General features: G+C 47.0%; 1 protein-coding gene across 3 annotated transcripts in view; it reads left to right on the top strand.

The window, feature by feature from the left end:
- Positions 1-256: 256 nt before the first annotated feature.
- Positions 257-25,546, top strand: part of klhl17 (kelch-like family member 17) — a 59,530-nt gene continuing 34,240 nt past the window's right edge. For 2 of the 3 annotated variants that reach the window (XM_055659594.1, XM_055659596.1), the window contains exons 1-2: positions 257-433; positions 21,843-22,104. In XM_055659594.1, coding sequence (XP_055515569.1) covers positions 21,894-22,104 — 211 coding nt within the window. In that variant the 5' untranslated portion in view covers positions 257-433; positions 21,843-21,893. Of the gene's footprint in view, positions 434-1,902; positions 1,949-21,842; positions 22,105-25,546 lie in introns of those variants that run through there. The other variant, XM_055659595.1, reaches the window with a different exon arrangement.

Here is a 25,546-nt window from a genome sequence, read left to right as displayed (position 1 = left end):
CGATGCCTGTGAGCGAACTAATAGTTCATAAGTGATCAATCAATCAATCAGATTCATTCATCACATACACAATAGAGTGCAGTGAAATGAACTTGGGGCAGAATTGGGCCATTCAGATTGGGGGCAGAATTGGGCCATTCGGCCCATCAAGTCTACTCCGCCATTCAATCGTGGCTGATCTATCTTTCTCACTCAACCCCATCCTCCTGCCTTCGCCCCATAACCCCTGACACCCATTTATATAATGATGTCATGCGCTAGCAACGCTCAATACCGTGCGCCCTTAAATCAAAATGGCATTGTGTTGGTGTCTGGGCTGGGAGACTGCACAAGGAATTCTCTTTACAGCGAGTGGGTTCTGCATTCGGGACAGTCCCTGACCTCTCTATCTCTCTGATCGGAGACACTGGCGAACTGGAAGCGCGATCTTCAGGTTAAAACTCCAGTTTTGTTTTATTTTGGATGTCAGTGGGAGGGGAGGGGGAGGGGGTGACTGTTAGTTAGCGATACAAGCCAAGTATCGTTGCGAATCGGACGCTGTTCTCCCTGTGTTTATCGTGCGATCACTTGTTATGGCAACATCCGACATGTACGTGATGGAAGGGTTGCCCTGATTGTATTCAGCATCTATTACGCCGGGAGAGAGAAGTGGCCGCTCGCAGGACGAGTGTGGGCTGAAACGTAGCTTTGCTTTGTTTGCCTTTCACGAGCCCGAAAATGGGCTATCCGCCCGCAAGGGGTGTGAGTGTGAGTGTGAGTGTGAATGTGAGTGTGAATGTGAGTGTGGCGGCGGGTCGGTGGAGGGAGTTGCAGGGTGCGTTTAAGAGACCTGGAGAAACTGCAGTTTGTTAAACTGCATCCCAGTCAGCCCACCAAACGTGGCCAACGCCTGTTTAAAAACCTGTTCATGTTCTCCAACACTTTCCCCGGAGGCTTTAATTTAACCCAGTCCACAGTGTTAGGTTTTCTTCCCAGCCCTGAATATAACACAATCCATGTGATTTGTTTTTGGAATGAACACCTTCCACATAAGGAAGTTGGTGAAATATGAAGGTTAAATATGCGTCTCATTGGGATTGAATGGATGTGAGTTTTTTGTTGTTGTTAATATGTCTTTACCAGGAGATTGACACAAAATGCTGAAGTAACTGAGCGGGTCAGGCAGCATCTCTGGAGAGAAGGAGCGGGTGACGTTTCGGGTCGAGACCCTTGTCCAGTTTGAAGAAGGGTCTCGACCCGAAACGTCACCTATTTCCTTCCCTCCAGAGATGCTGCCTGTCCCGTCGAGTTACTCCAGCATTTGGTGTGTGTCTTCGGTGTAAACCAACATCTGCAGTTCCTTCCCTACACTCTTACGAGCACCTTGAGGTTATTGCTTCAGTATAAAACCCTGCCCTGCTATATAAAGTGCAGCCTGCTCTCCTCTTCCTCTCTGCCCTAACCCACCCACCCACCTCCTCCTTGGATGCTGTAATAAAAAACATGGGAACGCCTGATTGATAAAAGGCAGTGAAATGAAAATCTGGCCCATTGCAGATTACAAGGCAATCTAAATAGATGCACGGCAGACACAAATTGCTGGAGTAACTCAGCGGGACAAGGCAGCATCTCAGGAGAGAAGGAATGGGTGACCCTTCAAGGGTCTCGAACCGAAACGTCACCTATGTCCTTCTCTCCAGAGATGCTGCCTGTCCCGCTGAGTTACTCCAGCATTCGGTGTACACCAGAGATCAGAGAGCAGCATCTGCAGTTCCTTCCCACACTGATGCATGTTTCTTTGAAGAGCATGACGCCCCTTGTGATGGACATGAGGGACAGCCAATCGCGGTGCTAGCCAGCGGCTGATTGACGTCATCGGACCAATCAGCAGCGGCGGGAGGCGGGACTCGGAGGGGGGGGGCGGGTGATAAGTGGATACATTGTGGATACATCTTCCAGCAGCTGCTCTGTGAGTATCCATTACATTTATTCCTCAAATGCTTGGAGCTGCATCAATTTATGTGTATGATTGCATTGAAGAAAGGGTTTCATTTATAAACTATCATGGAGGCATATGCGTCTGGAATATAAATCAATCCGGTTCTCACATCGGGGTCCAACCAATGTGAGCGATCGTGTTGGCTTCTCTACTGTAAGATACCCGGGGAAATAGACAAAGCTCCGACTAGTCCATGTGTGACATTTGGGTGCCTTGTGCTTCCCCCGGCTATAGTTGTGTGTCATTCACCATTCAAATAAAGAGGGTTTTTTTTTGTCACTCCAGATCCATACAGGATGCAGAGATCAAGGTATCATCATTCACAAAAGCGTACGATCTTTTAATGAGTTTATTTTTCCCCTGTGGCTAGGAGAAGAGGAGAAAAAAAAACCCTCTCTCATCCAGTAGCCGGCTCATGTTGAGGGGATTGTCTGCTTGATTTCATTTACCTTGGCTTTCTTTGAGCAGGGAAAAATATTCTGAGTCACTGGGCCTGGATAAGGAATAAGCAGTCTGTAGACACACAGAGCGATGGACACACACACACACACACACACACAGGGATGGACACACACATATACACATACATAGGCACAGCCATACACTGTACATGTATATATATATATACACGCTCTCACACACACACATACACACACACTCGCACAAAAAGGGTCTTGACCCAAAACGTCGCCCATTCCTTTTCTCCAGAGATGCTGCCTGTCCCACTGAGTTACTCCAGCATTTTGTGTCTACCCACACACAGGGATGGACATACATACACGGACAGACACACACACACACACACACATAAACACACACACACGTATACACACACACACACACAGGTACACACACACACACACACACACACACCCACACACACACACACACACACACACACACACACACACACATACAGTGGCTTGCAAAAGTATTCATACCCCTTGAACTTTTCCACATTTTGTCACGTTACAACCACAAACGTAAATGTATTTTATTGGGATTTTATGTGATAGACCAACACAAAGTGGCGCATAATTGTGAAGTGGAAGGAAAATGATACATGGTTTTCAAATTTTTTTACAAATACAAAACTGAAAAGTGTGGCGTGCAAAAGTATTCAGCCCCATTTACTCTGATACCCCTAAATAAAATCCAGTGCAACCAATTGCCTTCAGAAGTCACCTAATTAGTAAATAGTCCACTTGTGTGTAATCTAATCTCAGTATAAATACAGCTGTTCTGTGAAGGCCTCAGAGGTTTGTTAGAGAACATTAGTGAACAAACAGCATCATGAAGCCCAAGGAACACACCAGACAGGTCAGGGATAAAGTTGTGGAGAAGTTTATAGCAGGGTTAGGTTATAAAAAAATATCCCAAGCTTTGAACATCTCACGGAGCACTGTTCAATCCATCATCCGAAAATGGAAAGAATATGGCACAACTGCAAACCTACCAAGACATGGCTGTCCACCTAAACTGATAGGCCGGGCAAGGAGAGCATTGATCAGAGAAGCAGCCATGGTAACTCTGGAGGAGCTGCAGAGATCCACAGCTCAGGTGGGAGAATCTGTCCACAGGACAACTATTAGTCGTGCACTCCACAAATCGGGCCTTTATAGAAACATAGAAATTAGGTGCAGGAGTAGGCCATTCGGCCTTTCGAGCCTGCACCGCCATTCAATATGATCATGGCTGATCATCCAACTCAGTATCATGTTACTGCCTTCTCTCGATACCCCCTGATCCCTTTAGCCACAAGGGCCACATCTAACTCCCTCTTAAATATAGCCAATTAACTGGCCTCAACTACCCTCTGTGGCAGAGAGTTCCAGAGATTCACCACTCTCTGTGTGAAAAAAGTTCTTCTCATCTCGGTTTTAAAGGATTTCCCCCTTATCCTTAAGCTGTGACCCCTTGTCCTGGACTTCCCCAACATCGGGAACAATCTTCCTGCATCTAGCCTGTCCAACCCCTTAAGAATTTTGTAAGTTTCTATAAGATCCCCTCTCAATCTCCTAAATTCTAGAGAGTATAAACCAAGTTTATCCAGTCTTTCTTCATAAGACAGTCCTGACATCCCAGGAATCAGTCTGGTGAACCTTCTCTGCACTCCCTCTATGGCAATAATGTCCTTCCTCAGATTTGGAGACCAAAACTGTACGCAATACTCCAGGTGTGGTCTCACCAAGACCCTGTACAACTGCAGTAGAACCTCCCTGCTCCTATACTCAAATCCTTTTGCTATGAAAGCCAACATACCATTCGCTTTCTTTACTGCCTGCTGCACCTGCATGCCTACCTTCAATGACTGGTGTACCATGACACCCAGGTCTCACTGCATCTCCCCCTTTCCCAATCGGCCACCATTTAGATAACAGTCTGCTTTCCCGTTTTTGCCACCAAAATGGATAACCTCACATTTATCCACATTATACTGCATCTGCCAAAAATTTGCCCACTCACCCAGCCTATCCAAGTCACCTTGCAGTCTCCTAGCATCCTCCTCACAGCTAACACTGCCCCCCAGCTTAGTGTCATCCGCAAACTTGGAGATATTGCCTTCAATTCCCTCATCCAGATCATTAATATATATTGTAAATAGCTGGGTTCCCAGCACTGAGCCTTGCGGTACCCCACTAGTCACTGCCTGCCATTGTGAAAAGGACCCGTTTACTCCTACTCTTTGCTTCCTGTTTGCCAGCCAGTTCTCTATCCACATCAATACTGAACCCCCAATGCCATGTGCTTTAAGTTTGTATACTAATCTCTTATGTGGGACCTTGTCGAAAGCCTTCTGGAAGTCCAGATACACCACATCCACTGGTTCTCCCCTATCCACGCTACTAGCTACATCCTCGAAAAATTCTTTAAGATTCGGCAGACATGATTTACCTTTCGTAAATCCATGCTGACTTTGTCCAATGATTTCACCACTTTCCAAATGTGCTGCTATCCCATCTTTAATAACTGACTCTAGCAGTTTCCCCACTACCGATGTTAGACTAACTGGTCTGTAATTCCCCGTTTCCTCTCTCCCTCCCTTCTTAAAAAGTGGGGTTACATTTGCTACCCGCCAATCCTCTGGAACTACTCCAGAATCTAAAGAGTTTTGAAAGATTATTACTAATGCATCCACTATTTCTGGAGCTACTTCCTTAAGTACTCTGGGATGCAGCCCATCTGGCCCTGGGGATTTATCGGCCTTTAATTCATTCAATTTACCCAACACCACTTCCCGACTAACCTGGATTTCACTCAGTTCCTCCAACTCCTTTGACCCGCGGTCCCCTGCTATTTCCGGCAGATTATTTATGTCTTCCTTTGTGAAGATGGAACCAAAGTAGTTATTCAATTGGTCCGCCATATCCTTGTTCCCCATGATCAACTCACCTGTTTCTGACTGCAAGGGACCTGCATTTGTTTTAACTAATCTCTTTCTTTTCACATATCTATAAAAACTTTTGCAGTCAGTTTTTATGTTCCCTGCCAGTTTTCTTTCATAATCCATTTTTCCTTTCCTAATTAAGCCCTTTGTCCTCCTCTGCTGGTCTCTGAATTTCTCCCAGTATGCTGTTTTTTCTGGCTAATTTGTATGCATCATCCTTCGCTTTGATACTATCCCTGATTTCCCTTGTTATCCACGGATGCACTACCTTCCCTGATTTATTCTTTTGCCAAACTGGGATGAACAATTTTTGTAGTTCATCCATACAGTCTTTAAATGTCTTCCATTACATATCCACCGTCAACCCTTTTAGAATTAATTGCCAGTGAATCTTGGCCAATTCACGTCTCATACCCTCAAAGTTACCTTTCTTTAAGTTCAAAACCATTGTTTCTGAATTAACAATGTCACTCTCCATCCTAATGAAGAACTCAACCATATTATGGTCACTCTTGCCCAAGGGGCCACGCACAACAAGACTGCTAACTAACCCTTCCTCATTACTCAATACCCTGTCTAAAATAGCCTGCTCTCTCGTTGGTTCCTCTACATGTTGATTTAGATAACTATCCCGCATACATTCCAAGAAATCCTCTTCCTCAGCACCCCTGCCAATTTGATTCACCCAATCCATATGTAGATTGAAGTCACCCATTATAACTGCTTTGCCTTTGTCGCACGCATTTCTAATTTCCTGTTTGATACCATCTCCAACTTCACTACTACTGTTAGGTGGCCTGTACACAACACCCACCAGCGTTTTCTGCCCCTTAGTGTTTCGCAGCTCTGCCCATACCGATTCCACATCCTCCAAACTAATGTCCGTCCTTTCCATTGCGTTAATCTCCTCTCTAATCAGCAACGCTATCCCACCTCCTTTTCCTTTCTCTCTATCCCTCCTGAATATTGAATATCCCTGGATGTTCAGCTCCCAGCCTTGATCACCCTGGAGCCATGTCTCCGTGATCCCAACTATATCATAATCATTAATGGCTATCTGCACGTTCAACTCATCCACCTTATTACGAATACTCCTTGCATTGAGACACAAAGCCTTCAGGCTTGTTTTTACAACACTCTTACCCCTTATACAGTTATGTTGAAAAGTGGCCCTTTTTGATTTTTGCCCTGGTTTTGTCTGCCTGCCGCTTACTTTTCACCTTGCTACCTATTGCTTCTACCCTCATTTTACACCCCCCTGCCTCTCTGCTCTTGTACCCATCCCCCTGGCACATTAGTTTAAATTTATGGAAGAGTAGCAAGAAGAAAACCATTGTTGAAAAAAAGCCATAAGAAGTCCCGTTTGCAGTTTGCCACAAGCCATGTGGGGGACACAGCAAACATGTGGAGGAAGGTGCTCTGGTCAGATGAGACCAAAATTGAAGTTTTTGGCCTAAATGCAAAACGCTATCTGTGGCGGAAAACTAACACTGCACATCACCCTGAACACACCATCCCCTCTGTGAAACATGGTGGTGGCAGCATCATGCTGTGGGGATGCTTTTCTTCAGCAGTGACAGGGAAGCTGGTCAGAGTTGATGGGATGGAGCCAAATACAGGGCAATCTTGGAAGAAAACCTGTTAGAGTCTGCAAAAGACTTGAGACTGGGGCGGAGGTTCACCTTCCAGCAGGACAACGACCCTAAACATACAGCCAGAGCTACAATGGAATGGTTTAGATCAAAGCATATTCATGTGTTAGAATGGCCCAGTCAAAGTCCAGACCTAAATCCAATTGAGAATCTCTGGCAAGACTTGAAAATTGCTGTTCACAGACGCTCTCCATCCAATCTGACTGAGCTTGAGCTATTTTGCAAAGAAGAATGGGCAAACATTTCAGTCTCTAGATGTGCAAAGCTGATAGAGCCATACCCCAAAAGACTTGCAGCTGTAATTGCAGCGAAAGGTGGTTCTACAAAGTATTAACTCAGGGGGGCTGAATACTTTTGCATGCTACACTGTTCAGTTTTTTATTTGTAAAAAAATTTGAAAACCATGTATCATTTTCCTTCCACTTCAAACTTATGCAACACTTTGTGTTGGTCTATCACATAAAATCCCAATAAAATACATTTACGTTTGTGGTTGTAACGTGACAAAATGTGGAACGTTTCAAGGGGTATGAATACTTTTGCAAGCCACTGTATATATTATATATATATATATACACACACATACATACATACACACATATAGATGGACACAGACACGGACCCACACACATATATATATATACACACACCAAACACCACACACCCTGAAACGTCATCCATCCATCCCCGTCACAGATGCTGCCTGACCCGCTGTGTTCCTTCATCACTTTCCTTTTGGTGGAAATAGCAGCAGCCAGCACCTGTGAAGAGAGAAACACATCAGAATTCCTGAAAGTAGCATCATGGTCAACATAAGTATCGTGGGCCGAAGGGCCTGTTTATGTGCTGTACGGCTCTGTATTCTATTTCTCGTCATAGTCCATACTTCAGGGAAACAGGCCTTTAAGCCCAACTTGCCCACACCGACCATAATTTCCCATCTACATTAATCTCACCTGCCTGCACTTGGCCAATATCCCTCCAAGTCTTTCCTGTTCATCTACCTGTCATAAGGTCACAAGGCCATAGGTGATACGAGCAGAATGAGGCCATTTGGCCCATCACGTCTACACCGCCATTTAATCATGGCTGATCTATCTCTCCCTCCTAACCCCATTCTCCTATCTTCCCCCCATATCCCCTGACACCCGTACTAATCAAGAATGCTTTAAAAATATCCATTGACTTGGCCTCCACATCCTTCTGTGGCAAAGGATTCCACAGATTGATCTACCTCTCCCTCCTAACCCCATTCTCCTATCTTCCACCCATATCCCCTGACACCCGTACTAATCAAGAATGCTTTAAAAATATCCATTGACTTGGCCTCCACATCCTTCTGCGGCAAAGGATTCCACAGATTCACCACCCTCTTAGACTAACGAAATTCCACTTCATCTCCTTCCTAAAAGAACGTCCTTTAATTCTGAGGCTGTGACCTCTAGTTCTAGACTCTCCTACTGGTGGAAACATTCTCTCCACATTCACTCTATCCAAGCCTTTTACTATTCTGTATGTTTCAATGAGGTCCGCCCTCATTATTCCAAACTGCAGCGAGGACAGGCCCAGTGCCGTCAAACGCTCACCATAGGTTAACCCACTCATTCCTGGGATCATTCTTGTAAACCTTGTCTGGACCCTCTACAGGGCCAGCACATCCTTCCTCAGATTTGGTGCCTAAAATTGCTCACAATACTCCAAAAGCAGCCTGACCAGCACCATATAGAGCCTCAGCATCACATCCCTGTCCAAATACCTTATAAATGTTGTTATAGTACCTTCCCCTATAACAACTACCTCCTCTGGCAGCTCGTTCCACATGCCACCACCCTCTGTATGAAAAAGTCGCCCCTTGTGTTCCTATTAAATCTTTCCCCCCCTTCTCACCCTACACCCTATGCCTTCTAGTTCTTGATGCCTTTATTCTGGGTAAAAGGCTGTGTTTTTACCCTATCCATTCCCCTCGTGATCTTAGACACCTCTAAATGCGGGACAAGGTACTGGGACCGGGGAAAAGGGAATCAAAGGGTGGATCAGAGATTGGGTGGAGAGGTTGACTGACATAATTGGGGAGTTGAAGTATTGTGAATAATCTTAACAATATCTTCCTGGTTACCTATTACCAGAGTCGCATGTTTTGTTTACATAAAACCTGGAAATTTCAGTCTAGTTCCTCGTCAACAAGGATCCCAATCACTATATACCTCTGCCTTGGGGTAGACTGACTCCCCGCCCCAATCTTTGCACATCCCCAATCCTTGCCACTCATCACTTCAATTTCATGTTTCATGTGTTTGATCTTTTTATGGCTGTTGGCAGATCAATTTCCCTCCTGGGATAAATATAGTTCTATCGTATCATATCGTATACAGTTTGTCAGCAACAAATTTATTCATAAAATGCTTTAACTCGGATGAAAAATATTTCTCTTGGCTTTACAGAAATGCAATGATTAGAAATGGACTCCAACATAAGCATGAGGTTTAGTAAGACAAGGAGAATTTGCTGTTAAATTGAAGTAAAGTAAAATTTTTGCCGAGCCTTTAATGATATGAGGAAATCACGTGTTAAATTCTTTTTGGAGTGCAATTCCTGTGATTTTGTGGGAAATGAGGCAGCTAAACACAATACAACAAATTCCCACAAACAGCAAAGGCACTGCCCCGACCTTGCCCCTTGCATCTACTCAGCCCCCGAACCTGTCCCGTAGTTTACGATGATCGTAGCTGATCTCCCCCTGGTCTCATTTCCTCTTCTGAACCAGTCCAGGTGTGGCACGGTGGTGCAGTGGTAGACTTGCTGCCTCACAGCGCCAGAGACCCGGGTTCGATCCCGACTGTCTGTACGCAGTTTGTACGTTTCTCCCCGTGACTGTGTGAGTTTTCTCCGTGTGCTCCGGTTTCCTCCCACACTCCAAAGACGTCAAGGTTTGTAGGTTATTTGCTTTGGTTAAATCGTAACTGGTCCCTAGTTTGTAGGATAGAGTTAGTGTACACGGTGACCGTTGGTCGGCGCGGCACAGGGTGATCGCTGGTCGGCGCGGTGGGCTGAAGGGCCTCGTTCCGCGCTGTATCTCTAAAGTCTAAAGTACACCATCACCCACAATTCCCTAACAAAACACAGAGTGCTGGGGGAACTAGAGCAGGTCAGGCAGCATACGGGGAGGGAACGGACAGTCAACGTTTTGGGTCAAGAGCCTTATTCAAACAGCCCGATCCGAAACGAAAACAAGGGGGAAAAAAAAGTTTTGGTTTATTGTCACTGTTCAGAGTTTAGTCTCGATTAGAGATACAGCGCGGAAACACCTGGAGAAAACTCACGTGGTCACAGGGAGATCGTGCAAACTCCATGCACACAGCACCAGGCATGGTTAGGATCGAACTCAGTGCCCTGGCGCTGGAACTCAGCAAATCTGCAGCTGCGTGACTGTGCCGTCCCAAACCGCAAACGATATGATATGATGGAACTCTATTTATCCCAGGAGGGAAATGTATCTTCCAATTTACAGTCATAAAACACAAGATACATTAAATATGAAATTAAAGTGACGAGTGGAAAGGATTGGGGATGTGCAAAGATTTTTTTTTGGGGGGGGGGGAGGAGTCAGTACGGCTTTGTAATGGGAAGGGGGTGGGGGAATCGGAGCACCCAGAGGAATACCCATGCAGTCACACGGAAAACATGCAAACAGCACCAGGCATGGTTAGGATCCACCTCAGGTCTCTGGAACTGTAAGGCAGCAACTCTACCGCTGCGCCACCGTGCCGCCCCTGATGTTCTCTGTTCTATGATTTCCCAGCCAGAAAGAGCTGAGAAATAGCAAGGCAGTGTTGCCGGTGGTGCTGCCAGCTCAGGTTTGAGTGCCAGCCGACCAGGATCGATGCTGAGGAGATCAGCTTCTCTCCCGTGGGGGAGGGCAACCTTGCAGGGCTTGCTCTCTGCCGCACGAGGTGACGAGCCAAGGGCAAGGCTGCTCGTTGCTGTTGATTTCCTGTCTTTGTCGATTGGCTGGTGCTGTGCAGATGGATGGCGCACATCTCCCACTGTTAATCGATGAGGAGCACGTTCTCTCAGGAACAACACTTCACATTTCGCTTGGGCAGCTTACACCCCAGCGGTATGAACATAGACTTCTCGAACTTCAAGAAACTCTTACTTTCCCTCTCTCTCCATCCCTCCCCCTTCCCAGTTCTCCGACTAGTCTGACTGTCCTCGATTACATTTTATCTCTGTTTGCTTTGTTGTTAGCTTATCTGAGCTAACAATGATCTATTCTACATTTCCCTTGATCACCATCCCCTTTTGTCTAGTTTTCACACCTTGCACTTCCTTATCTATGTATCTCCCTCTCCCCTGACTCAGTCTGAAGAAGGGTCTTGTCCTGAAACGTCACCCATTCCTTCTCTCCAGAGATGCTGACTGTCTCGCTGAGTCACTCCAGCGTTTTGTGTCCATCTTATGTACTTCCAGTGATCAGTCTCGAGTCGATTCTCCCATCAACATCTTCAGAACTGACTTGATGTGTGACACAAGGCAACCATTTTCCCAGGGCAATTTCTTGGCTCTGAAACTCTTTGGGATATCGGGAAGGTGCCATTAAATATGGAGAAAGTGGTTAGGAAAGCAGCTCGTGACTTGGACTTATTGATACTATAAGGAGGAAGGAGACACAAGAGACTGCAGCTGCTGTAATCTTGAGCAAAAGACAAAGTCCTGGAGGAACTCGGTAGCTCAGGCAGCAACTGTGGATGGACAGGTGATGTTTCAGGTTGGGATGCTTCTTCAGACTGGAATTGGGGGAGGGAATGTAGAGGAAGGGACTGCAGATGCTGGTATAAATCGACATTAGACACAAAATGCTGGAGTAACTCAACGGGACAGGCAGCATCTCTGGAGAAAAGGAATGGGTGACGTTTCGGGTTGAGACCCTTCTTCAGACTGAGAGTCAGGGGTCACTATTTATCTATTGGGGGAGGGAAAGCAGGAAGAGAGAGGTGGGGGCAGGACAGAGTCTGGCAAGTGATAGGTGGATACAGGTGAGGATGTTTGATAGGTAGGTGGGGTAAGTGACAGTGGTTGGAGGCACAAGGGTTTCGGATAAGAAGAGAAGTGTAAAGCTGGAGGAAAGGGTGGAGATGGGATGGGAGGGAGGGAGGGAGGGAGGGAGGGATGGGAACGAGGGGAGTTAAAAGGGAAGTATGACCCTAACCATTCCCTCCATACTTAATGGCACCTTCCCGATATCCCAAAGACTTCCACAACCAGGATTTACTCTGGAAAAAATGGTTGCAATGTGTCACACGTCAAGGAGGGAGGGGTGGGGGTGGGGAGGGGTAGGAAAATGTTTCTACTGGAACTAAGAAAAGCAATTCCATGGATATATTGTGCATGAAGGTGTTCTGAAAAGATTGTCACTAGTGCGGCAGAAACACAAGTCAGCCGGCACTTGGCAACCGGGGAGAAGGGAGACCCTGCAGCTGGAAAAAATATACTGAAGGACGCAAGTGGCCTTGAAACGTCAGACTGGAATTGAAGTCTCTGCTGATGTGCCAGGTGTTTGGAGAATAACCACGCTCTCAGCCATATACAACGCAATTGTAACCCAAGGAGCTGGAGGAGGAACAGAGTCTCTTGTAAAACACGCAGGGTAAAGGGGCAGGCAACTTCCAAATGTTGTGCATTCATAAGGTCAGAAGAGATAGGTGTAGAATTAGGCCATTCGGCCCATCAAGTCTACTCCGCCACTCAATCCCTATCACTCCCTCCTAACCCCATTCTCCCCTAACCTCTGACACCCGTACCAATCAAGAATCTATCGATCTCTGACCTGGCCGTCATAGGCTTCTGTGGCAAAAAAATCCACAGATTGACCACAGACGGAGAAAGTCGCATTAATCGTGGATTAATCGTGGATTGTACATTTGTTTCGGGGCGGGGGGGAGGGGGGGGTTTGATAGACAGCTGGTTGGAACAAAAGCCAGAGATAAGCAAGGAAGGTGTGAGACGGGTACCTAGAATGTTCATACCATTGAGTTGTAAGCTATCCAAGTTGAATATGAGGTGCTGCTCCTTCAAATTGCGTGTGGCCTCACTCTGGCCTTGGGGGAGGTGCAGAACAGAAAGGTCAGTGTGGGAATGGGAAGGGGAGTTAGAATGGTCAGCAACAGGGAGATCTAACAGACCTTGGTGGACCAAGCGCAAGTGTTCAGTGAAACGCTCGCCGAGTCTATGCTTGGTCTCGCTGATGTACAAGAGGCCCACCGTGAACAGCAGATGCAGTGCATGAGGTGTACATGAACCTCTGCCTCACCTGGAAGGACTGATGTGAATCCTGGATGGATGCGAGGGGAGGAAGGTCTGGGGCAGGTCTGGGCTGGTTGAATGAAGGCAGAGGTTCATGTGGCCTTTCCCCCCTACTCCTAATCCAGTCACATACATGCACAGGTACATTCCCCTCCCTTTAGCCATGCCTATAGGTTGTTCAAGTGATATGTGAGTGTGTAGGAAGGAACTGCGGATGCTGATTTAAACCAAAGATAGACACAAAATGCTGGAGTAACTCAGCAGGACAGGCAGCATCACTGGAGAGAAGGAATGGGTGACGTTTCAGGTCGAGACCCTCCTTCAGACTGATGTCAGGAGGGAGGGAGATAGATAAGGAAGGGTAAGGTGTGAACATAGGACAAAGGGAATGGAGATCAAGAAACGTGTGGAATAGATCATTGTTAGCTGGTAGAAGGTAACAACAAAGCAAACAGAAATAAAATGTAGTCGAAGACAGTAAGACAGGTCGGAGAACTGGGAAAGGGGAGGGATGGAGAGAGAGAGAGAAAGCAAGAGTTAATTGAAGTTAGAGGGGCCAATGTTCATGCCGCTGGGTTGTAAGATTCCCAAGTGAAATATGAAGTGCTGTTCGTCCAATTTGCGCTGCGTCTCACTCTTTCTTTGTCCCTGCTCCTGTCGAGCACGAGATACAGAAGCTTGAAATGGCGCACCACCAGGCTGAGGATCCCCTCTATTATCAGGTCTTACCATAAGCTAGGCTACTGTCCGGTTCACCTCTACCCCATAGCGGACATTGCACTTTGTCTCTGTAAATTGATGTGCAGCAATGGTTAGAACTATGTTCTGCACTCTGTATCTTTCCCCTTGCTCTACCCATTGTACTTGAGATATATATATATATGATTATTTGATTTGATTGTATGGCATGCAAAACAATGCTTTTCACACGAGCTGGACTGTCCCTCTTTTACTCTCCCTCTCCTCTCGCTCTCTCCGTCTCTGTCTTGTTTCTCTCTCTCTCTTCTTTCTTCTCTCTCTCTCCCCCTCTCTTCCCTCTCTCTCCTCTCTCTCTCTCCTCTCCCCCTCCCCCCCCCCCCTCTCTCTCCCCCTCTCTCTCCCTCCCTCCTCTCTCCTCCCTCTCTCCCCCTCTCCCTCTCCCTCTCTCTCTCTCTCTCTCTCTCTCTCTCTCCCTCTCCCTCTCTCCCTCTCCTCCTCTCTCTCCTCCCCTCTCTCCCTCTCCCCCTCTCTCTCTCTCTCTCTCTCTCCCCTCTCTCTCTCCCCCTCTCTCTCTCTCTCTCTCTCCCCCTCTCCCTCCCCTCTCCCCCCTCCCCCTCTCTCCCTCTCTCTCCCTCCCTCTCTCTCCCCCTCTCTCTCCCCCTCTCCCCCTCTCTCCTCTCTCCCTCTCCCCTCTCTTCCTCCACTCTCTCTCCTTTCTTTCAGCGCACAGTCTTCCTGTATCACCTTCTGACCATCGTTCTTTGCCCAGAATGTGTCCTAATCTCTGTAAATCTCTGGCCAGATGTTCTGCCAGACCCGTCTGTATCCAATGAGGGCACTTTGTTTTGTGGTTGCCCATTTTGAATAAAATAATTTAATCCAAACTGTAGATTCCTCCAGCTTGAAACCTTTCCTTCTCACTGACGCGATTTAATTGCCCTTTTTCTTCTGAGTTCAGAACCAGCAGACTGACATCATGCCTGTTAACAAACCTCGCATAGTCTTATTAGAGCAGAGAGCTATACAGCATGGCAAGTGCATAAGATCAGTTTTTGGGGAAGAATTAGGCCATTCGGCCCATCAAATCTACTCCGCCATTTAATCATGGCTGATCTATCTTTCCTCTCAACCCCATTCCCTTGTCTTCTCCCCATAATCCTTGACACCATTACTAATCAAGGATCTGTCAATCTCCGCTTGAACATTTTTGGATTACGATATGCAGATGCCTCTTATAAAAATGTATTTAAAAAAAAAAAGAAAAATTGGCCTCCACAGCCATCCGTGGCAATGAATTCCACAGATTCGCCACCCTCTGACTAAAGAAATTTCTCCTCATCTCCTTTCCAAAGGTACATCCTTTAGTTTTGAGCCCACGCCGTCTGGTGCTAAACTCTCCCATTAGTGGAAACATCCACTCTATCCAGGCCTTTCACTATTTGGTAAGTTTCAATAAGGTTCCCCCTTCCCTTCATCCTTTTAAACTCCGGCGAGTACAGGCCCAGTGCAGTCAAACACTCATCATATGTTAACCCAATCATCCCTGGGATCATCCTCTTAAACCTCCTCTGGACCCTCCCCAATGCCAGCACATCCTTCCTCAGATATGGTGCCCAAAACGGCTCGCAGTTTATGTGTCCTTGGCCTAACTCGTCCATGCTGGCTGAGTTGACTAATCGAACAGGTCCTACTTGCCTGTCCCTGGCCCATATCCCTTCAAACCTCCCCTATCCGTGAACCATGAATCAAAGTGTCTTTTAAAATGCCGCAACAGTCTCCACCCACTCTGGCAGCTCATTCCGTGTATGCACTACCCTCTGAGTGACAAAGTTCCCCTCGGCTTCCTTTTAAATCTGACCCCTCTCACCTTAAATATTTACCCTTTAGTTTTAGACTCCCTCCCCTACACTGGAGAAAGAACTGTAGCGATTCACCTTATCTATGCCCCTGATGTTTTTATAAACCTCTATATGGTCGCCCTCAGCCTTCTACATCAGGCCTAGTAACTTCAGGCCTAGTAACTTCCTCGAAATATCTTTTGTGTAGGAGAGAACTGTAGATACTGGTTTAAATCGAAGATAGACACAAAATGCTGGTGTAACTCTGCGGGACAGGCAGCATCTCTGGAGAGAAGGAATGGGTGACGTTTTCGGGTCCAGACCCTTCTTCAGACTTGATTTTTTGCACACTCTGCAGTTTAATGACATACTTCCCACAGCAGGATTATTTAATTGTTAATCATTCGTAAGACTAAAATCACCGGACAATGGCACTCTGTTGCAAGCTCCTTATGATCACACAAACAGAATTATTCAGAAGGTGGGATCAGAAGGGATTGTGACGGGGAGGCAGCGTAGCTTCTTGAGCCCACGCTGGCACTCATGGTCGATTGATGTTGTATCCTGAGTCCTTCTTATACTCCTGGGATCGAGATGCATAGGGAGCAAATTAATCAATGAACCCCTTTCCTGCATTAAAATATCATGGGCTGTTGAGTGTTCTAACTCCACACTCCCATCTATGTCCATATCCCCTAACACCATTGACAAAACTGAAATCACATCGATGGAGCGGGTAGTGCTGCTGCCTCTTGGATCCAGGGACCAAAGTCCGACCCTGACATCTCTGAGACCACGTGGGCATCCCCTTAGCTTCTCTGGATTTCTCCCACATCCCAATGACGTGCAGATCACAAAAGATAGGCGTAGAATTAGACCATTCGGCCCATCAAGTCTACTCCGCTATTCAATCATGGCTGATTCTATCTCTCCCTCCCAACCCCATTCTCCTGCCTTCTCCCTATAATCTCTGACACCTGGACTCATCAAGAATCTATCTATCTCTGCCTTAAAAACATCAACTGAAGGTTTACAGACAGGTGACAACCGCTATAAGTTACCCTAGCTGTAAATGTCAGTCAAAAGAATCAAGAGGGGTAACGATGGAAAGGTGAGAGAGAGTAGAAAAATCCAAGGCCTACAATTAGTATACAGAGGGAGAATGGGAATGATAGAACTGCCCACCAGGCAGATAGAGGGCCAAATGGCCTCCTGTGTATTATTACAGGTACAGAAGCCTAAAGTCCAACACCACCAGGTTCAGGAATAGTTACTTTCCGACAACTATCATGTTCTTGAACCGACCTGCCCATCCCTAATCCTACCTCGGCAGAAGAACACAACCAACAACTTCTTGAGCTACCAGGGATTATTTTTCTAACTTGGTTTTGCACCAGGGGTGTTAATTTTGTGCAGTCTTTTTCCTTTCATTGTTTTGCTGGATTGACGCAGAATAATACGCAGAAGGAGGCCATTTGATTCTTAGATTAGAGTTTAGAAATACAATAGACAATAGACAATAGGTGCAGGAGTAGGCCATTCGGCCCTTCGAGCCAGCACCGCCATTCAATGTGATCATGGCTGATCATCCACAATCAGTTTCCCGTTCCTGCCTTCTCTCCATATCCCTTGACTCCGCTATCTTTATGAGCTCCATCTAACTCTTGAAAGCATCCAGAGAATCGGCCTCCACTGCCTTCTGAGGCAGAGAATTACACAGATTCACAACTCTCTGGGTGAAAACGTTTTTCCTCATCTCCATTCTAAATAGCCTACCCCTTATTCTTAAACAGTGGCCCCTGGTTCTGGACTCCCCCAACATCAGGAACGTTTCCTGCGTCTAGCATGTCCAATCCCTTAATAATCTTATATGTTTCAATAAGATTCCCTCTCGTCCTTCTAAATTCCAGTGTATACAAGCCCAGTCGCTCCATTCTTTCAACATATCACTCTCCCTCCCTCTCCCTTCACATTCAATGTGATCATGGCTGATCATCCACAATCAATACCCCGTTCCTGCCTTCTCCCCATATCCCCTGATTCCGCTATTTTTAAGAGCCCTATAGAAACATAGAAACATAGAAACATAGAAATTAGGTGCAGGAGTAGGCCATTCGGCCCTTCGAGCCTGCACCGCCATTCAATATGATCATGGCTGATCATCCAACTCAGTATCCCGTACCTGCCTTCTCTCCATACCCTCTGATCCCCTTAGCCACAAGGGCCACATCTAACTCCCTCTTAAATATAGCCAATGAACTGGCCTCAATTACCCTCTGTGGCAGAGAGTTCCAGAGATTCACCACTCTCTGCGTGAAAAAAGTTCTTCTCATCTCGGTTTTAAAGGATTTCCCCTTTATCCTTGAGCTGTGACCCCTTGTCCTGGACTTCCCTAACATCGGGAACAATCTACCTGCATCTAGCCTGTCCAACCCCTTAAGAATTTTGTAAGTTTCTATAAGATCCCCTCTCAATCTTCTAAATTCTAGAGAGTATAAACCAAGTCTATCCAGTCTTTCTTCATAAGACAGTCCTGACATCCCAGGAATCAGTCTGATGAACCGTCTCTGCACTCCCTCTATGGCAATAATGTCCTTCCTCAGATTTGGAGACCAACACTGTACGCAATACTCCAGGTGTGGTCTCACCAAGACCCTGTACAACTGCAGTAGAACCTCTCTGCTCCTATACTCAAATCCTTTTGCAATGAAAGCTAACATACCATTCGCTTTCTTTACTGCCTGCTGCACCTGCATGCCTACCTTCAATGACTGGTGTACCATGACACCCAGGTCTCGCTGCTTCTCCCCCTTTCCCAATCGGCCACCATTTAGATAATAGTCTGCTTTCCTGTTTTTGCCACCAAAATGGATAACCTCACATTTATCCACATTATACTGCATCTGCCAAACATTTGCCCACTCACCCAGCCTATCCAAGTCACCCTGCAGTCTCCTAGCATCCTCCTCACAGCTAACACTGCCCCCCAGCTTAGTGTCAACCGCAAACTTGGAGATATTGCCTTCAATTCCCTCATCCAGTTCATTAATATATATTGTAAATAGCTGGGGTCCCAGTACTGAGCCTTGGGGTACCCCACTAGTCACTGCCTGCCATTGTGAAAAGGACCCGTTTACTCCTACTCTTTGCTTCCTGTTTGCCAGCCAGTTCTCTATCCACATCAATACTGAACCCCCAATGCCTTGTGCTTTAAGTTTGTATACTAATCTCTTATGTGGGACCTTGTCGAAAGCCTTCTGGAAGTCCAGATACACCACATCCACTGGTTCTCCCCTATCCACGCTACTAGTTACATCCTCGAAAAATTCTATAAGATTCGTCAGACATGATTTACCTTTCGTAAATCCATGCTGACTTTGGCCAATGATTTCACCACTTTCCAAATGTGCTGCTATCCCATCTTTAATAACTGACTCTAGCAGTTTCCCCACTACCGATGTTAGACTAACTGGTCTGTAATTCCCCTTCTCTCTCCCTCCCTTCTTAAAAACTGGGGTTACGTTTGCTACCCGCCAATCTTCAGGAACTACTCCAGAATCTAAAGAGTTTTGAAAGATTATTACTAATGCATCCACTATTTCTGGAGCTACTTCCTTAAGTACTCTGGGATGCAGCCTATCTGGCCCTGTGGATTTATCGGCCTTTAATCCATTCAATTTACCCAACACCACTTCCCGACTAACCTGGATTTCACTCAATTCCTCCAAATCCTTTGTCCCCTGCTATTTCCGGCAAATTATTTATGTCTTCCTTAGTGAAGACGGAACCAAAGTAGTTATTCAATTGGTCCGCCATATCCTTGTTCCCCTATCTAGCTCTTTCTTGAAAGCATCCAGAGAACCCGCCTCCACCGCCCTCTGAGGCAGAGAATTCCACACACACCACTCTCTGTGAGAAAAAGTGTTTCCTCGTCTCTAAATGGTTTACTCCTTATTCTTAAACTGTGGCCCTTCGCAGGCCCCACCGAGTCCGCACCGCCCTGCGATCCCCGCACATTCGCGCTATCCTACAGACACTCAGAACGATTTTTACACTTATACCAAACTAATCAACCTACAAACCTGTACGTCTTTGGAGTGTGGGAGGAAACCGGAGCACCCGGAGGAAACCCACGCAGTTCACGGGGAAAATGTACAAACTCCGTACAGACAGCACCCGTAGTCAGGATCGAACCCGGGTCTCTGGCGCCGTGAGGCAGCAACTCTACCACTGCGCCACCGTGGTGCCCGATTCTGTTGACCATAAGACACAGGAGCAGAATTAGTACATATGACCCACTAAATCTACTCCACCGTCCTCTCATGGCTGATCTAACTTTCCCTCTCACTCCATTCTCCTGCCTTTCCCCCGTTACCTTTGACACCTTTAAAACTGACGGGTGGCACAGTAGTACAGCGGTAGAGTTGCTGCCCCACAGCGCCAGAGACCCGGGTTCCACCCTGACTGTGGGTGCTGTCTGCCTGTGCAGAGTTGAGCACATGGGATCTGTCCGGGTGCTCCGGTTTCCTCCCACATTCCAAAACGCGCAGGTTTGTAGGTGAATTTGCTTCTTTAATTTGCCCCCAGTGTGTAGTATGCGAAAGTAGGATAACATAGAACTATAGTGAACTGGTGATCGATGGTTGGGGTAGACTTGGTGTGTTAAAGGACCAGCTTCCATGTTGTATCTTTAGCTAAACTAAACTAAATTAATCATGAACATAGCAATCTCCACTGTAAAAATACCCAAATGACTTAAGGGCCTGTCCCACTTGGTGAGTTTTTCGGCAACTGCCGGCATCATTGACTGACGTATCAGGTCACCGAAAAACACGCGGCGCGATGCGTCGGTGATGTGGCGTGATGACGTATGACGCGCGGTGATGCAACAGTTTTGTTTGTCGCTGCTGGATTTTAAAATGTTCAAAATCTTTTGTCGACACTGATATGACATCGGCAGTAGTCAAAAAAATCGCCAAGTGGGACAGGCCCTTAGTCTAGTCTCCACTTGGCTGCGGCAATGAATTCCACAAAATTACCACCCTCTGGCTAAGGAAATTCCTTCTCCGATCCATTCTATACGTAACAACTTGTTTCTCTCCAGCGTGGGTGGCACGGTGGCGCAGCGGTAGAGTTGCTGCCTTAAGGGCCTGTCCCACTTTCACGACTTAATTCACGGCCGTTTTTACTCGTGGACATTTTTCATCATGTTAGAAAAACGCCCCGACCTACTTGATGCCACGAGTACGTACGCCTAGCATCACGACCTACCTACGACCTACCTACAACCTCCTACGACCTTGTGACGACCATACTGCGAGTATGAGTCAAGGGCAAACTCGGCTGAGGTCGTGAATTAGGTAGTGAATGTGGGACACGCCCTTTACAGCGCCAGAGACCCGGGTTTGATCCTGACTAGGCATGCTGTCTGTGCGGAGTTTGTACGATCTCCCTGTGACCGCGTGGGGTTTTCTCCGGGTGCTCCGGTTTCCTCCCACACTCCAAAAACGTACAGGTTTATCTGTTAATTGGTTTCAGTAAAAATTATAAATCGTCCCTAGTATGTAGGATAGTGCAGTGTACGGGGATTGCTGGTCGGCGCAGACTCAGTGGACTGTACCTCGAAAGTCTAAAGGTGTAGTCTAAATGTGTAGGAAGGAACTGCAGGTGCAAGTTTACACCAAAGATAGAGACACAAATGCTGAAGTAACCCCTCACACCCCTCACAGAAGGGAAGGGATATTAACACAGGCTGGCTACTTGTGTGGCTATGATGCTTGGTTTAAGGATATCCACTGGTCTGGCACCACCGAGGTTCATATCAATGTAGGAAGGAACTGCAGATGCTGGTTTAAGCCGAAGACAGTCACAAAAGCTGGAGTAACTCAGCGGGACGGGCAGCATCTCTGGAGAGAAGGAATGGGTGATGTTTCGGGTCTACAAACACAAACCCATTTTGCTGAAATCTCGCTTGTTTTCCACAGTCGCAAAGAGCGAAAGCAACAGAGGAGGGCGGAGTGGAGCGTGTCCCTGTGATGGAGAGCGGAATGCAGCTGCTGAACCGTGACGGGCACAGCATCTCGCACAACTCCAAGCGGCACTACCACGATGCCTTCGTCTCCATGAACCGCATGAGGCAGCGCGGACTGCTGTGCGACATCGTGCTGCACGTGGGTAACAAGGAAATCAAGGGCCACAAACTGGTGCTAGCCTCCTGCAGCCCTTACTTCCACGCCATGTTTACCAGTAAGTCGCCATGTTTGTTGGTGGGGGGGTGTTGGCTTTGCATGGCATTTAACTGCCCATCCCTAGCGGAGACCGTGGTGGTGAGTGGCCGCCTTCAACCACTTGAGGGGTGTGGGTTTACCCATAATATTCGCTAAGGAGGGAGTTGTTACAAGGATGTTGCCCGGACTCGAACGATGTGGAAAGGTTGGGTGGGCTAAGACTATATAGAATAGAATAGAATGCCTTTTATTGGCATTCAAACAGACAAGGTTTGAACGAAATTTCATTCCTGCAATCATGACATTACAAAAAAAAAAAAAAACCAAGACACACACTTAACACAATTTACACAAACATCCATCACAGTGAATCTCCAACACCTCCTCACTGTGATGGAAGGCAAAAGTCTTATCTCTTCCCATTGTTCTTCTCCTGCGGTCCAGCAGTCCAACTGCAGCGTCGAGGTGATTGGCGCTCACAATGTTAAAGCCCCCGGCGGGCGATGGTAAGTCCTGCGGCCGTTTAAGCCGCACCGGGGCGAAGTTAGGCCCCGCTCCGAGTCCTTTAAACCCCGCGATTCCGGCGGGAGAAGTTGCCGTTTGCGGGATCTCCGGAAAGCGGTCTCCCTCAGGAGGGCAGGAGGCTGATGCGCTGTTTGGTGGACCCCGTTGCTCCTCCTGTGCGGCGCCACCTGCTGCACGGGAGCAGCAACGGGTCCTCCCATCCCACACAGTCCAAACCAAAGATCCTATAGCAGAGCAAGATGGGTTACTCTCACGCAAAGGTGTAGTACGCTCATGGGCGGATTCATGGGTGATTTTATGACTCATTTTAGCAACCAGCCCCCGCCATCTTGTTCCGCCATCTTGCTCAGCCATCTCGCTTCCGGCCAAAGATTGGATCCGCAGCGGGGAGAGGGAGTGCGGGCCCGGGGCAGCAGGAGAGGGAGTGTGGGGTCCGGGGCAGCGGGAGAGGGAGTGTGGGGTCCGGGGCAGTGGGAGAGGAAGAGCGGGGAGAGGGGGGAGACATTGTAGCGTGGAGGCAGGCGAGGGAGTGCCGGGGGGTGGGGGGGGGGGGGATAAGGCCTAGTATGTGTGAAGTTGCGGGGAGGTTTACAATGTTTCTTATTTAATGTCCCTTGTCTAGTCTGAAATAAAGTTCATTATTGGATCAGAAGAAATATAATTCTGTGTGTTATATGATTATATAGATTTATATAATTTTCATGTATGTGTGTTTATAAACATTTTATTCTTTAACAAGAATTAACAGAATTATGAATCTGACCCTATATCACACACAAAAACTTTCCCCGCAATGTCAATTACCCTGCGAGTCGGGTCGGTTCCGGTTACCACAAAATCAACTCAAACATTGCTTATGAGCCATTTAAAAAGAAATGATTTAAAAAACATTAAAAAAGGCAATTACCAGAGTCAAATTTTATTCTTGACAAGAAGTTTGAACTGACAGATTTATGAATCTAACCCACACAAACTGTTGCCCCGCAACATTGATTACACTGCGAGTTGGGTCGGGTTAGGTAGGCTCAGGTTACTAAAATGGGCGGGGAAAAATGCCCAGGATCCCCTCCATAGCGTACTACACGTCAGCCCATTGCATTTAGCAGGAGTAGCCTATCTTGCTCTGCTATAGGATCTTTGGTCCAAACATCACAGCTGATGAGTGATCTTCCCAAGGTTGGGTAAAAGATTCTATGCATTCACTCTATAAATGGGATGATATATATAAATTATGTATATGATAGATGACAAGGTGATTTATAGATGATCTCCTCACGATCATGTACACCTCCATATAATATAATGAGGGGAATAGATAGGGTGTGTACACAGTCTTTTACCATGGGTTTGGGAATCAGCAACCAGGAGACTATAGGTTTAAGGTGAGAGGAACAAGATTTCATAGGAACCAGAGGGGCATTTTTTACACACAAAGGGTGGTGGGTATATGGAACGAGCTGCCACAGGTGGTAGTTGGGGCAAGTACTATAATAACATTGAAAAGATACTTGGACAGATAAACGGATAGGAACGTTTCAAAGGTTGAAAGAAGGAAGGAGGGGTAGAGATGGGGAAGGGGAGGGGGAGAGGGGAAGAGAGATACAGAGAGAATGTGCTAGGGAGTGGGAGGGAGAGAGAGAGAGACAGGGATGGAGAAGGGGTGAAGGGAGAGGGAGGGAGAGTAATATGTTGAAAGAATATAGCGACTGGGCTTGTATACGCTGGAATTTAGAAGGACGAGAGGGGATCTTATTGAAACATATAAGATTATTAAGGGATTGGACATGCTAGATGCAGGAAACGTTCCTGATGTTGGGGGAGTCCAGAACCAGGGGCCACTGTTTAAGAATAAAGGGTAGGCCATTTAGAATGGAGATGAGGAAAAACGTTTTCACCCAGAGAGTTGTGAATCTGTGTAATTCTCTGCCTCAGAAGGCAGTGGAGGCCGATTCTCTGGATGCTTTCAAGAGTTAGCTAGGGCTCTTAAAGATAGCAGAGTCAAGGGATATGGAGAGAAGGCAGGAACGGGGAACTGATTGTGGATGATCAGCCATGATAACAGTGAATGGTGGTAATGGCTCGAAGGGCCGAATGCCCTACTCCTGCACCTATTGTCTATTGTCTATTGAGAGAGGGAGGAGAGGAATATGTGTTATGGAGTTGCTGAATTAATGCTTGAAGATGCTCAATGAAGCATATAAAGTGGCCTGAGTGTGATAGGAGGGCCTCTTTCAGTACCATAACTACTCTACAATGCAACTCATTACAACAGAGATCAGCAGGGTACAAGGACAGGCCATTCAGCCCACGATGTCTGTGCTGACCATGATGCCAAATGAAACAAACCCCATGGGCCTCTGTAGATTGCCTCGAGTGTGTCGGGAGTGGATGTGAAGTTGGGACAACATGGAGTTAGACCGAACAGGGGATCGCTGGTCGGTGTGGGCGGAAGGGGCATTTCCATGGACCTATCTGTGGTTCTGCATCCCTCCCTGCCTCCTCCAACTCTGTAGCAAAAAGACAAAGTGTGCAGGGTGTGGGAAGGAGCTGCCGATGCTGATTTACTCCAAAGATGGACACAAAGTGTTGGGGTAACTCAGCGGGTCAGGCAGCATCTCTGGAGTAAAGGGTGGCACAGCGGTAGAGTTGCTGCCTTACAGCGCTTGCAGTGCCGGTGACTTGGATTCGATCCGGGCTACCGGTGCTGTCTGTACGGAGTTTGTACGTTCTCCCCGTGACCTCGTGTGTTTTCTCTGAGATCTTCGGTTTCCTCCCGCACTCCAAAGACGTACAGGTTCGTGGGTTAATTGGCTTGTGTTTGTATACTTTGTATAAGTGTTAAATTGTCCCTATTGTGTGTAGGATAGTGCTAATGTGCGGAGATCGCTGGTCGGCATGGGCTCGGTGGGCCAAAGGGCCTGTTTCCGCGCTGTATC

This window comes from Leucoraja erinacea, chromosome 30 (assembly GCF_028641065.1).
Source record: "Leucoraja erinacea ecotype New England chromosome 30, Leri_hhj_1, whole genome shotgun sequence".
Lineage (NCBI taxonomy): Eukaryota > Metazoa > Chordata > Chondrichthyes > Rajiformes > Rajidae > Leucoraja > Leucoraja erinaceus.
Note: the sequence above shows the minus strand (reverse complement) of the source record. Positions and strands in the feature narration are given on the sequence as shown.